This window comes from Camponotus vicinus, unplaced genomic scaffold, assembly GCF_025532165.1.
Source record: "Camponotus vicinus isolate PSW18456_S1 unplaced genomic scaffold, iyCamVici1.0 SCAF_6, whole genome shotgun sequence".
In the NCBI taxonomy this organism is placed as follows: Eukaryota; Metazoa; Arthropoda; class Insecta; order Hymenoptera; family Formicidae; genus Camponotus; species Camponotus vicinus.
This window is the reverse complement of record NW_028141978.1, coordinates 15,724,146-15,738,089: the sequence shown is the minus strand read 5'-3', so window position 1 is coordinate 15,738,089 and position 13,944 is coordinate 15,724,146. Positions and strand designations below refer to the sequence as shown.

At 28.6% G+C, this 13,944-nt stretch overlaps 2 protein-coding genes across 2 annotated transcripts; one reads left to right on the top strand and one right to left on the bottom strand.

Annotated features, from left to right (window-relative positions):
* The first annotated feature begins 5,081 nt into the window (after positions 1 to 5,081).
* On the top strand, positions 5,082 to 8,546 carry LOC145973067 (uncharacterized). The gene is made up of 5 exons (XM_083102230.1): positions 5,082 to 5,549; positions 6,342 to 6,392; positions 7,161 to 7,196; positions 7,466 to 7,753; positions 8,149 to 8,546. Exons 1-5 carry the CDS (start codon positions 5,533 to 5,535, stop codon positions 8,171 to 8,173), a joined length of 417 nt encoding a protein of 138 aa, XP_082958356.1. The 5' UTR covers positions 5,082 to 5,532; the 3' UTR covers positions 8,174 to 8,546.
* An 839-nt stretch (positions 8,547 to 9,385) lies between these two features.
* On the bottom strand, positions 9,386 to 10,642 carry LOC145973068 (SNAPIN protein homolog). Its single transcript, XM_083102231.1, has 3 exons — positions 10,543 to 10,642; positions 10,230 to 10,463; positions 9,386 to 9,857 (listed from the first exon to the last, which is right to left on the bottom strand). The coding sequence occupies exons 2-3, from the start codon at positions 10,379 to 10,381 to the stop codon at positions 9,815 to 9,817; spliced, it is 195 nt and encodes a 64-aa protein (XP_082958357.1). The 5' UTR covers positions 10,382 to 10,463; positions 10,543 to 10,642; the 3' UTR covers positions 9,386 to 9,814.
* Between the last annotated feature and the right edge of the window lie 3,302 nt (positions 10,643 to 13,944).

The window sequence follows — 13,944 nt, the reverse complement described above, 5'->3', positions numbered from 1 at the left end:
TTTCAAAATATCCAAAACTTATCCGCAATTAGAGGTGCATAGAGTTAATAAGTCATGGCCAGATGATCATATGTGAGTATTTTGATCCGCTCCGACAATAGTCTAATAAACGTTCTATATTGTCGATTAAAATACAGCCAAGCTATAAATGATATGCACCCTCGAATATCTTCTGTATAGAATGTCGTTTTACAAAATATCTGAAAAATATAATAACTAAATAAGACAAATATATTAAATTATTTAAATTATTAATAATTATAAATAATAAAGATTCTGATTTAATAAAACCAATAATGCAAAATAAAGCTCATAACTCTTTACTGCGTGCAGAATTAAAAATCTATATAACTACTAAATAAATTTTGTTATAACAAAACTTTACACATATTTAACACACATGAAATATAAAGTTTAAATAATAATAATACAAGGTAATAAATATACATATTAATAATAATAATGAATGTATGGTCTTATAAAATTCATTATGCATGATTTTATTATTGAGACGAATAATAAGTCTCCTTATAAGAGCACAAGGCTAAGTCCAGCGTACCGCGTTATCTCCCCCATTACTTTGTTATCTCCCCTAATGTTTTCGACGTCCGTGCCGAGTCTTAATGCGAAAGGGACTCGCGAATATATAATGTATGAATATTATAAGGAGCGCCTTCTTATTGCAAGAGTAATAAGTTATTACGAAATTATAAATTATAAAAGAATATATATATATTATATGTTAAATTAATCCATATCATTAACTAACAAAGATCCAACAGTAATGCAATTTTTTTAGCAAACTTTCAAGCCTTCAAAAGAGAAATAACAATATGTATAATACATATTTAATTAATAAATAATCACAAAATAAATTCAATAATGAAGTTAAAATTTTTAACAACTACATTCATTAACTATTACAAACAATATATTGTTACGTCCCCAGTTCCTCAGGACTGGTCTGGAAGTCTTACTTTCCCAGTTGGACGCAATTAATCTTTCAATTTGTTTTAGGGCAACCTGCTAGGCCGGCTATACCCTGGGACGCCGAGAGATTGAAGGTCTATTGTGCTTATAGAGAGGATTCAGGAGGGAGTGAGAATAAATATATGTATTTGTAAGCAAAATCTTTATTTATTTTTTTTCTTTATTTATTTCCTTTCTTATTTTCTTCTATCTTTTACAAGCTGGATAAATGGTGGTATTTACTAATTAATTAAATTGAGGTTATTCGAAAATCCTTCGAGTGAGGGGATCGTCGAAATTCAAAGAAGCGGTTGAAATTGCTGATAAAGTATAGTCTGAGAAGAATAAATTGTATTAGTACTATAAATTATCGATCTATGGTAAACTTTGACTCTCGAAAATTACCGACCGTCGGTAATGTAGATTTCTGTTTTACCGACCGATGGTAAGTTAGGTTTCTGTTTTACCGACCGATGGTTAGCGGCACTTTCTGTTTTACCGACCGATGGTAAGTTAGATTTCTGTTTTACCGACCGATGGTTAGTTAGATTTCTGTTTTACCGACCGATGGTTAACGTCACTTTCTGTTTTACCGACCGATGGTAAGTTATCGACTGATGGTAAGTTATCGACCGATGGTAAGTTATCGACGGATGGTAAGTTATCAACCGATGGTAAGTTATCGACCGATGGTAAGTTATCGACCGATGGTAAGTTATCGACCGATGGTAAGTTTTGATTGATGACTATTGGAAAATTTACCAACTGATGGTAAATTAGGATTATCGAGAATTTATTTGTTTGAAATGTTAATGTGTTATCTTGGTTTCAAATAAATTCTTATTTTATTTTGATTCTCTGAAAATCGAAAGAGGATTCGAGGAATAATCAGGAGTTTGGATACGCTGACAAGGTATCCACCTATCATACGGCTGGCTTAGTATTAACCTCGTAAGGTTAGGTTATAATTGCAAGTAGTGATAATGATTCAAATTGTTATAAACTAAGCCAGTGTATTGTCTCTAAATCCTGGGATGTATCTCGTATTTTGAAGTTAAGGCTAAATTCAATCCAAGATCAAAAGGTCAACTTCTATCATTGGGATAAATCCCTCAAGATAATTGCCTATTAATCGAAAACTGTATTTTCGCCTACTCAAACGTCGATTGACAGGAGGCCGCTTATTTTTTCTATTGCCTCACCAGCTCTAGGTTGAGAAACAACCTCTATCATGGGAATAAATTCCTCAAGATAATTATTTTTCCACCGAGCCAGACTTGGGTTCGACCTGCCGCTGCAGTTTCGCACTCGCTCACTGTCTATCGCGTCGTCTTATCAAAGAGATAAGTCCCAGATAAATTTTCCAATTGGAAATGATATTTACTAAGTTGAATAATTGGATTAAGGGATACGGGTAATCAAAGGTAAGGTTCCCGAATTGTCGCGCACTGTTTCACTGAATTTAGTTGTTAGTAGAAATTAAAGGTTAGATTAATGACAAGTGGCCGGATATTTACCAGTGTCTGAAATGTCCTAGTGTGTGAAGGCTGCTTCCCTTCACTAGGCTGATGAGTGGATGCTGCTTCCTTCCACTGGATACCTTCCGCTACCTCAGTGACAGTTCGGGATGGAGGTTGCAGTCCAGGAGTTCGATTGAGAAACTCAATGTTCAATAGTCACTGAATTTATTAACTGAATACACGTACAAAATCTCGGAGATATAAGTATTAACACTGTGAATATCGTTGGGCAAAATGCCAGTAGTTAGTTAAGTGTTGAAAACGTTGGGCCAAATGCCAAGTTATCACTGTAAATATCGTTGGGCCAAATGCGAGGAGGACCGCTCTGCACGGGTTTATATAGTCGTCAGTCCCAGTTTTGCACACGGTCCCAATAGTAGGAGATGCGCTTCCCCGTGGAGGGAGTCGAGCAGTGATTGGTTCCCTCCTCTGCTTCTGGCTGCGCGCGCTTCGAAAGATGCGTCCGCCTCGAGGGATGTGCCGCGTTGTCAACGGGTGATTGGTTTTCTCTGACGTGATTGTTGCACAATGATTTGGGATTGGCTCCCGCTGATGTGACGGATGCGCGCGCCTCGGAAGATGCGCGCGCCTCGGTGTGGGCGGCGCGGTCGCTCATTGGTTCCCTTCTCCGGGCTGGTTGCGCGCGCCGCTGGCACGAGCGTGGGGAAGATGCGCGCGCTGCTGGGCGTTGCCGCAGGAATTGGGCGTAGTTTGGGCGTAGTTTAATTTGTAGATGGTGGGACTCTTCAGAATTGGAGTGGGGGTGACGGAGCGGTCAGTATAGAATCGGCTATACTGGTTGCATTGTATTTTGACACATAAGTTTTATAATAATTATTAGACCATCAGAATTTCTTTGCAGTTTATATGCATATATTTTCTAATGTAGTTTTTTAAGCTCTAGCTGTAGAAATGTCAACGGAGTTTCTAGCATGCTCCGTTCGAAAGTTCATTTTTGTCTCTATGTATTATTATGGAAAATGCCTTTAAATATTGTTAATAAATTCTGACATCATAATTATTATAATTACAATTATTTTAACATAAGTATTTATGCGGTGGAATATAAGTATATTTGCAAAATAGTGTATTATTAACTGTAAAAAACTATTGTAAAAAACCTGTCTCCAAAATAGTGTTATTTTAAAACTGTAAAAAACCTATCTTCAAAATAGGATTATTTTAATCTACAAAATAGTTATTTTAAGCTGCACAAAATAGTGTTATTTTAAACCGTAAAAAATTGTTCTACAAATTATTTTAATTTTGTGTAAAATTGTATATCCTACAAAAATAATGATATCAAAAAAATTGCGCTAAGTGAAAATAAAAACTTATAAAAATATTTTAACCAAAAGAAGTTATATAAAATGTTGTTTTAATTTTCTACATTATATCCTAGAAAAATGATGATATCCAAAAATTACGCTAATTGAAAATAAAAACTTAAAATATTTTAACTAAAAAAAATTGTACAAAATAATTGTTTTAATTTCCTACAAATGATATTAAAAAGTTGCGCCAACTGAATAAAAATTTTCACTATAAAATATACATTTCCTTTTTATTTCCAATATTAAAAGAAAAATGATATTAAATGAATTGTAATATATCTATTATAAAAAATCGTTGAAAATATGAACAATCATATACATTGCAATAATCATATGCATATATCCTGAAAAGTTTAATTGAAAAAAAAAAAAGGAAATGATAATACAAAATACAAAATTAAAAATTATTAAAAAAATTAAAAATTAGAAATTAATAAAAAAAAAATAAAAATTTATATAAAAATTAAAAATTAATACATATAAAAAAATTTTAGTTAAAAAACTTAGCGCTGCTAATTTCATTAGCACATTATTCAACGTAGCAGCGCTAAGTTTTTTAACTAAAATTTTTTTATATGTATTAATTTTTAATTTTTATATAAATTTTTATTTTTTCTTTATTAATTTCTAATTATTAATTTTTTTAATAATTTTTAATTTTGTATTTTGTATTATCATTTCCTTTTTTTTTTTTCAATTAAACTTTTCAGGATATATGCATATGATTATTGCAATGTATATGATTGTTCATATTTTCAACGATTTTTTATAATAGATATATTACAATTCATTTAATATCATTTTTCTTTTAATATTGGAAATAAAAAAGAAATGTATATTTTATAGTGAAAATTTTTATTCAGTTGGCGCAACTTTTTAATATTATTTGTAGGAAATTAAAACAATTATTTTGTACAATTTTTTTTAGTTAAAATATTTTAAGTTTTTATTTTCAATTAGCGTAATTTTTGGATATCATCATTTTTCTAGGATATAATGTAGAAAATTAAAACAACATTTTATATAACTTCTTTTGGTTAAAATATTTTTATAAGTTTTTATTTTCACTTAGCGCAATTTTTTTGATATCATTATTTTTGTAGGATATACAATTTTACACAAAATTAAAATAATTTGTAGAACAATTTTTTACGGTTTAAAATAACACTATTTTGTGCAGATTAAAATAACTATTTTGTAGATTAAAATAATCCTATTTTGAAGATAGGTTTTTTACAGTTTTAAAATAACACTATTTTGGAGACAGGTTTTTTACAATAGTTTTTTACAGTTAATAATACACTATTTTGCAAATACATATACTGTTTTTTACGCGGACTTAGCACCTTTTTTTACCTTTTTTTTAAAAGGGTAATTTTTTTAGGGATATCACTCTTTTTTGTACTATATGTTAAACATCTTTAAATAAATGAGCAAAGAACCCGCCACCACCCCCGTCATATTTCATTAAAATTCGACGGTCCTCTTTGCTTACTATATAGATATTCAGATCCTTCAAACTTCTTTGCTATTCTTATTGCAAAAATAACGGATAATTACAAATCAATATGTCATTAGAAATCTACATTTATTATTCACAATTAATACTTATAAATCCATTAATGAATAATCGTTGCTTTGCTTATCTAATTTATCATTGAATATATAAATGGAACGGAGAAAAAGTGAGTTATTTTCCACTTTTTACAATGGCTAATCGCAAAAGGTAAGCATGAATATAAATACATTATATATATATATATATATATATATATATATATAAATTTTATTAATATACAAATAATAGATAATATTGGTTAACCTTTATTTTAATCTTTTATCGTAATACACACATTATATGTTGCACGCGTGATACATATTATAAGAAAATATTAAAATAAAGATAAACCAAAACGTTATCTATCATTTTTATAAAAATATTTTATAATTTATATTATATATTTTCACTTCCAATAAAAGATAAAAACAAAAATTAATCACTTATCTATCATTTCTATAAAGATATTTTATAATTTATTATTTTATTATTCTATTATCTTAATCTTTTATTATAATGCATATGTATTGCATGCACAATACTTGGCTAATCTTTATTTTAACCCTTTATTATAATACATAAAATATATGTTATACGCAGAAATACATATAGTTATTCATCGCAATAATTAATGATTATTTTAATCCTTTATTATAATACATTTGTATTGTGCACGCAACATATAGCAATATAAATGCATTACAATAAAAGTTAACTAAATATTGTGCACGCAACAAATATGCACAATAAAAGATTAAAAATATATAAAATAATAAAATATTATAAAAGATCTTTATAGAAATGAAATAGTTTATCTTTATTTTAATTCGTTATTGTAATATGTATATGTTGTGCATGCAATACATATGTATTACAATAAAAGAATAAAATAAAGATAAACCAATACGTTTTCTATCATTTTTATACAAATATTTTATAACTTATATTATACATTTACAGTTCCAGAAACGAAAAAGAACCAGCAATTAATGATAATGAAACTCACAAAAGGTAAGCAATGATTATTAATAATATCTATAAAGATATTTTATAATATAATTTATTATTTTATATATTTTATTTCAATCTTTTATTATAATCTTCTATTGTATATGTTTCACGCATGATACTGTTTAACTTTTATTTAAATGTCTTATAATTCATATATGTATTATACATACAAATACATATAATTACTCATCGCAATAACTAATGATTGTTATAATACATATATATTACTATATGTTGCATGCGCAATACAAATACATTATAATAAAAGATTAAAATAGACCATTAAAATTAAAACTAACCATTAGTTGTTGCGATACGTAACTATATGTACTTCTGCGTATAACACATATATATGTATTACAATAAAAGATTAAAATAAAGGTTAACCAAGTATTGTGTGTGCAACTCATATGCATTACAATAAAGATTAAAATAATAAAATATATAAAATAATAAAATATTATAAAATTTTTTATAGAAATGATAGATAACAATCTATTATTTCATTATAAAAATGTTTTATAATCTATTTTAATATTTTATTATCTTAATCTTTTATTATAATGCATATGTATTGCACACACAATACTTGGTTAACTTTTATTTTAACACTTTATTGTAATACATATTGTAATACATATATATAATAAAAATATAGAAATATATAATAAAAATAGATGACAAAGAATTAATTTTTATTTTAATCTTTTATTGTAATACAAAAATATTTTATATTGTACAATATATTTTATACATTTCTATTTTCAGATCTAACGAAAAGGAAAATGAAGAAAATCCTAAAAAGTAAGTGTAACACATTATATTATTAATACATATGCGTAAGAAATGATAGATAACAAGGGAATAAAAATTTATTTTACTATTTTTATTGTAATTCACTTATTGTAATTACTTATTTTTTATTGTAATTCATATTTGTGTTGCACACACAATACATATATGCATTACAATAAAAGATTAAAATGAAGATTAATCATTTATTATCTATCATTTTTACTATCATTTCTAAACATATTTTATAATATGTATTTTATATGTTTCCATTCTTTCAGAACCTACAATATGGAAGAAATGGAGCCAGAAATTGAATTGTCGTCCTTTTTACGTGTTGAGGCTGAAGCGGCTTTAAAAGAAAATATAATACTTAAAAAAAAAAATACAAAAATTAATGGAAACACAAAAATTAATGGAAACACAAAAAGAATCGCCGCCACCAACGATGGCATCACTACCACCGCCACTGCCGCGGTCAACGTCGTCACCGCTGCCATCGCCGTCAGCGTCGTCACCGCTGCCACCGCCGCCGTCGTCACCGATAACGACAGCGGGGCAAGTAAGAGGTAAATAATTTTGAATTATATAATTGGCACGTTAATTATAAAGGAATCAGCTAAATGAATCAGCTATGTTAAAAGTTAATAAATCTATTACATTTTCAGATTTATGAATTTAACATTGCCCAAAGTATTTTTAGCCTTCTATAGAATTAAAATTTGTATTTTCATGAATTTTTGTGTCGTATAAATTATATTTTACAAAAGAAATTTTTAATTCACAAATAATTATTTTTATATTTTAAAAGGCTAAAAGTATTTTGCGTAATGTTAAATTCATGAATCTGAATGTACATATATTAAAATTAGATTTATTAACTTTCAATATAGTTAATCCGTGCAGTTCTTCTTTAAATATTATATTCAAATAAAATAACATTAAAATATTTCTTTTATTGTAGAACAACCGCGTGCACGATGGGCTAGAGCGGGACGGTCGAGAGGACGAGCCCGAGGCCGAAGTTCCAATCCAAGAACCTCAGCCCGTTATAGAAATAATATTTTTAATTTTTATTAATATTTAAATGTGTATGCGTGTGCGTGTGTGTGTGTGTGTATCATCATAACATAGAATATTTTTTATAAATGTGTCTTTTTGTTTTTTCTTTCTATGCTTTGCACAAACTACTTTTTATTTTTCATTTCCTTTTGCAAAGCATAAGCTATTTTTAATTTTAAAAATTTAAATATTCTACGTTATGATGATATAAAAATATGTTTGTATATGTGTACATGCGTGTGCGTGTGTGTATGTAATATCATCATAGCATAGAGTATTTATTTTTTCTTTCTATGCTTTTGCATAAACTACTTTTCATTTTTAATTTTCTTTCGCAAAGCATAAGTTATTTTTAATTTTGAAATTTTGAATTTCAATACTATATGTTATGATGATATAAAAATATGTTTGTGTGTGTGTGTGCGTGTGTATATGTGTGTGTGTGTGTGTACATCATCATACATAGAATATTTTTTTTTATAAATGTGTTTTTTCGTTTTTTCTTTCTATGCTTTGCATAAACTACTTTTTATTTTTAATTTTCTTTTGCAAAGCATAAGCTACTTTTAATTTTGAAATTTAAAAATTCTATGTTATGATGATTTCTTTTAAAATCGCTTCAGCCTCAACATGTAACGATGACGATAATTCAATTACTGACTCCATTACTTCTTCCATGATTAGTTTGTGCGTGTGCGTTTGTGCGTGTGTGTGTGTGTATCATCATAACATAGAATATTTTTTATAAATGTGTCTTTGTTTTTTCTTTCTATGCTTTGCATAAACTACTTTTTATTTTTCATTTCCTTTTGCAAAGCATAAGCTATTTTTAATTTTGAAAATTTAAATATTCTACGTTATGATGATATAAAAATATGTTTGTATATGTGTACATGCGTGTGCGTGTGTGTATGTAATATCATCATAGCATAGAGTATTTATTTTTTCTTTCTATGCTTTTGCATAAACTACTTTTCATTTTTAATTTTCTTTCGCAAAGCATAAATTATTTTTAATTTTGAAATTTTGAATTTCAATATTCTATGTTATGATGATTTTTTCTTTCTATGCTTTTGCATAAACTACTTTTCATTTTTAATTTTCTTTCGCAAAGCATAAATTATTTTCAATTTTGAAATTTTGAATTTCAATATTCTATGTTATAATGATTTTTTCTTTCTATGCTTTTGCATAAACTATTTTTCATTTTTAATTTTCTTTCGCAAAGCATAAATTATTTTTAATTTTGAAATTTTGAATTTCAATATTCTATGTTATAATGATTATATCAATTGCAATAAAATGAGCATTATATTTTTTCAATGCCATTGCTAGAGCTGTGATGACTATACCAGAACCACTACCTATTTCTAAACAAATCACAGGTTTCATCGCATGCAGAATGTCTAAATCTTCTTCCAAATCATCTATTAAAAGATACGAATCCTCAGAAGGATCATAAACTGTCTTGAGTTCTTCATCTGATAAATTAACTACTGGAGTTTCCATAAAATTTACGGTGAAAATTGTAAGAAATTTCTTTTATAAAACTTGCAAAGTAATCAATGTTAAGTAATAACAATCCGCTGCTTCAGCTCTATTTGACATATCCTATAACAAAGAGAATAGTTATGCATAAAAAATAATACTCTTCGCAACTTTTCTACGCAACTTGTAGTACATGATAGAAGCACAATTTTTTATAACATTCCAATAATTATATATGAAAATTGAAAATGATTTTCAAAATGCTCAAGAATTCTTGTAAAATAGGTAACAATAAGATATATATGTCGCTTGTGTAAGTAAATCGCAATTTTTTATCGTTACAATTCGATGAATAAACATATATTTTGCAATAAATAGTACATACTGTGAAAGAAATATAAGAATAATAAATATACGTAAATTTGCAAGAAGAAACGCGAAAAATAAATGTTACTATTATTGCATGCGCGCTGAAAACAGAAAACTTGACGTCACCTTGTGGCGCGAATTCTCTCGTCCAGTTGATCCACCGTAAGTTTCAAGAGACTCATAAGACCTTCCGTTAATGCATCCCGCGTCGGATTTTCGCAAAAGTCATCTATCTTGTCGTCGATAGATGTATTGTCACTCGCTGTGTCCACGTCCATGTTATAGCTGTAGTGAAGTAGACACTACCGTGTCTCTTGATATATATATATATATATATATATATATATATATATATATAATCTGAAATAATAATATAGATACAATCTAATCTAAATATATAAATGTTATATGTATATTATTAATTATTTTATATAATTACCTGAAGTGACACACTTAACCTTTTACAACATATTTATAAGCACCGTTAACGCCACAGAGCGCTACTAATGCTGCGTCGCGTGAATCACTGCTAGCGCATTCTTGTGGCAGACGTTAAAAACGTATTTCTGTATTTTCTTTGTTACGTTAAGAGGAGTTGATGACGACCATGACGACGTTTCTTAATCGAAATTTTCACATTTCAGACTTTGCATCATGATATCTCCGTTTACAGAGCACGTAGCGCAAAAATAAAAACACTTTTATTATTTAATTTAAACCCAAGCTATCGATTAATTCTACTAAGAACTCGATCCGTTGAGCGGTTATATGAGAAATAAAAATATCGAGTTATACTCTCAATCCGACTCGCGTAATAATACACGGAGTGCATTTTTTGCTTACGCTGGGACTTAGCAAAGACACTACCGTGTCTCTTGATATAAAGACTATAAATTATTTCAATAAATGGTGCAACAATTTTTATTCTTTGCTTTTATTTTTAATATTTATATCTATTATGTTCTTGAATAAAAATTATTGCATGTACTTAATATTAATGTTTAACAATAAGTTAATTATTTCGTTATGTTGCGCAATGTTCTCTTGAACGGATTTTTTGTGGATTAATATATAAATGGAGGTTATTGCATACGCTTAATAACAATAAATTCATTTGTTACTTAATGATAATTAATTATTTCATCATGTTGCGTAATGTTGTGCAATAATATTCGAGCGGAATATTCCATAGTCTTAGTTTGGAATGTGATGATGACTCATAATATCGCATACGGAAAATTATATTTTAAAACTTCGTTTATAAAATTAGTAGTATTGGAGTTTTCATAATTACATGTATACATGTGTCGGTCTGACTTTTTATGCTCCTTAAGGGAAAATTGTCATAAGATTTTTATTTAAAGTATTTTTCGAGTTAATCTGGAATCAATGATTTTTGATATAATTTAGGCCCCGAAATAATTAGATACACATGTAGTCGGTGCCGAGACATGTTCAAAAATATATATATATGTTTATAAAGTCTTTTGGTTTTTGATTTGTAAAATTTCTTGTGTATCAGGATTACATATTAATGAAAGAGGTATTCTCTTATATGTCGGTAAAGTTAGTATCATCGCTACACCAGAGATGGCGCTGCCCTCTGTCGGTAATGTGGGTACGGACAGTATTCACTGTCGGTAAGGTAGGAAATGACTTTATCCTCAGTCGGTAACGTCGGTAACTGTGTTATCATGGGTCGGTAATTTTTCTGTCGGTAACTTTTGCTCGGTCGGTAAGGTAGAAAACTTCCTTATCAACCGTCGGTAATTTTTCTGTCGGTAACTTTTGCTCGGTCGGTAAGGTAGAAAACTTCCTTATCGACCGTCGGTAATTTTTCTGTCGGTAACTTTTACTCTGTCGGTAAAGTAGGAATTTATTTTATCGACTGTCGGTAACTTTTGTGTGGGTGATTTTGCCTATTGTCGGTAAAGTAGGTAATTTTTATGCGGATGATACTATATGTGGGCAAACACTTAAAATTATTTCTATCAGTCCTAAGTGAGGTTATGTTATGTATAGCTAGCTTCTTAACAAAGAAAGATTATTTTCGGAGATATTGACAATAGTATATCGTGCGGCGGAATGATATTGATGTACTATAAGTATTGGTGATATTACATTGCGCGGTGAGATTTTATAATAAGAAATATTGGTGACAATAGATGGCGTGATGGAATTTTAATTAACAATATTAATTTATATTAACAATAATATGTTACTCGGTGGGATTAAGATTTATATGTTCGTTGGTAGAATTACAGTTTAAATTTTATAGAGGCAATTTTTGCGTGTTTAAATAAAAATAAAAATTTTGTTGCGGGACGTAACAATATACAGGGTGACCCATTTTAACTTAGGCAGCCAAATAACTCGAAAAATAAGCAAGATAGAGAAAAATGTTTTAGACAAAAGTTGTATGGTTTCGATGGGGCCATAAGATGGTATCATTGGTTTGACCTTGAAGAGTCATTTGAAGGTCACGTGAAGGTCACTTCAATTTTTTTAAATGGAATATCCTATATATTTTTGTACATTCTTGTAGCTCATCTCGAGAGCTTTCCAAAACACTATAATTAAATACATTTTCGTTAAGTACTTTTTGAGTTATGAGGCTTGAAATAATTTCTTAATTTTACATAAACCGTAAAATATCTTGTAAAATATTCATTTTTCGATTACCTTACCTTAATAGTTTTATGTACAAAATAATGAGAGGAATCAATTGGTGTAAAGAAAACACATAGTTGTTTCGAAGAAAAAATATGTAATTTGCAATTAACAATTCCATATTTTTTCTTAAAAACAACTATGTGTTTTCTTTACACCAATTGATTCCTCTCATTATTTTGTACATAAAAGTATTAAGGTAAGATAATCGAAAAATGAATATTTTACAAGATATTTTACGGTTTATGTAAAATTAAGAAATTATTTCAAGCATCATAACTCAAAAAGTACTTAACGGAAAGGTACTTAATTATAGTGTTTTGGAAAGCTCTCGAAATAAGCTACAAGAATGTACAAAAATATATAGGGTATTCCATTTAAAAAAATTGAAGTGACCTCCACGTGACCTTCAAATGACTCTTCAAGGTCAAACCAATGATACCATCTTATGGCCCCCTCGAAACCATACAACTTTTGTCTAAAACATTTTTCTCTATCTTGCTTATTTTTCGAGTTATTTGGCTGCCTATGTTAAAATGGGTCACCCTGTATAAGTATATATATATATATATATATTCTATACAATTAACAAGTAAGGAATATATGAATAAATTATAACGAATGAAATTATTAAATCGATTTATAAAGCGTTATAAATTCACTCACCAAAAGATAAGCGACCCTCCGAGCTTCATCCGGTGCAGCTGCACATGAGCTCACTCAGCTATAAGATAAGGCCTGGCGCGACTGCCTGGCACGGCGAACACCTGCATCCGGTGATAAAACAGCTCGCCACATCCTTTGTTCCAAGAGCTGAATAATAAAAAGAATAATTAATACACTTTTATATTATAATGTAACACAATTATTATTAACAACTATCTAGACCATGCACCCATATGCACATACATATATACATATATCGTATAATTATTATATAGCAAATTGTAATTATAATGGTTTATAACACCAGAATTTGTTTATAACATTGTTAACTAAAACTATATAATTAATATAAAGAAAGTTAAAAATCAATTCTAAACGGAACATGCTAGAACGATCATTCACACTTCTATTGAAAGAGGTTGAGATTCTACATTAAAAAATATATGCATGCAAATTATTAAAATTCTGGTGACTAAAAACCTATTGTAAAAGCCTTACCTTTTGT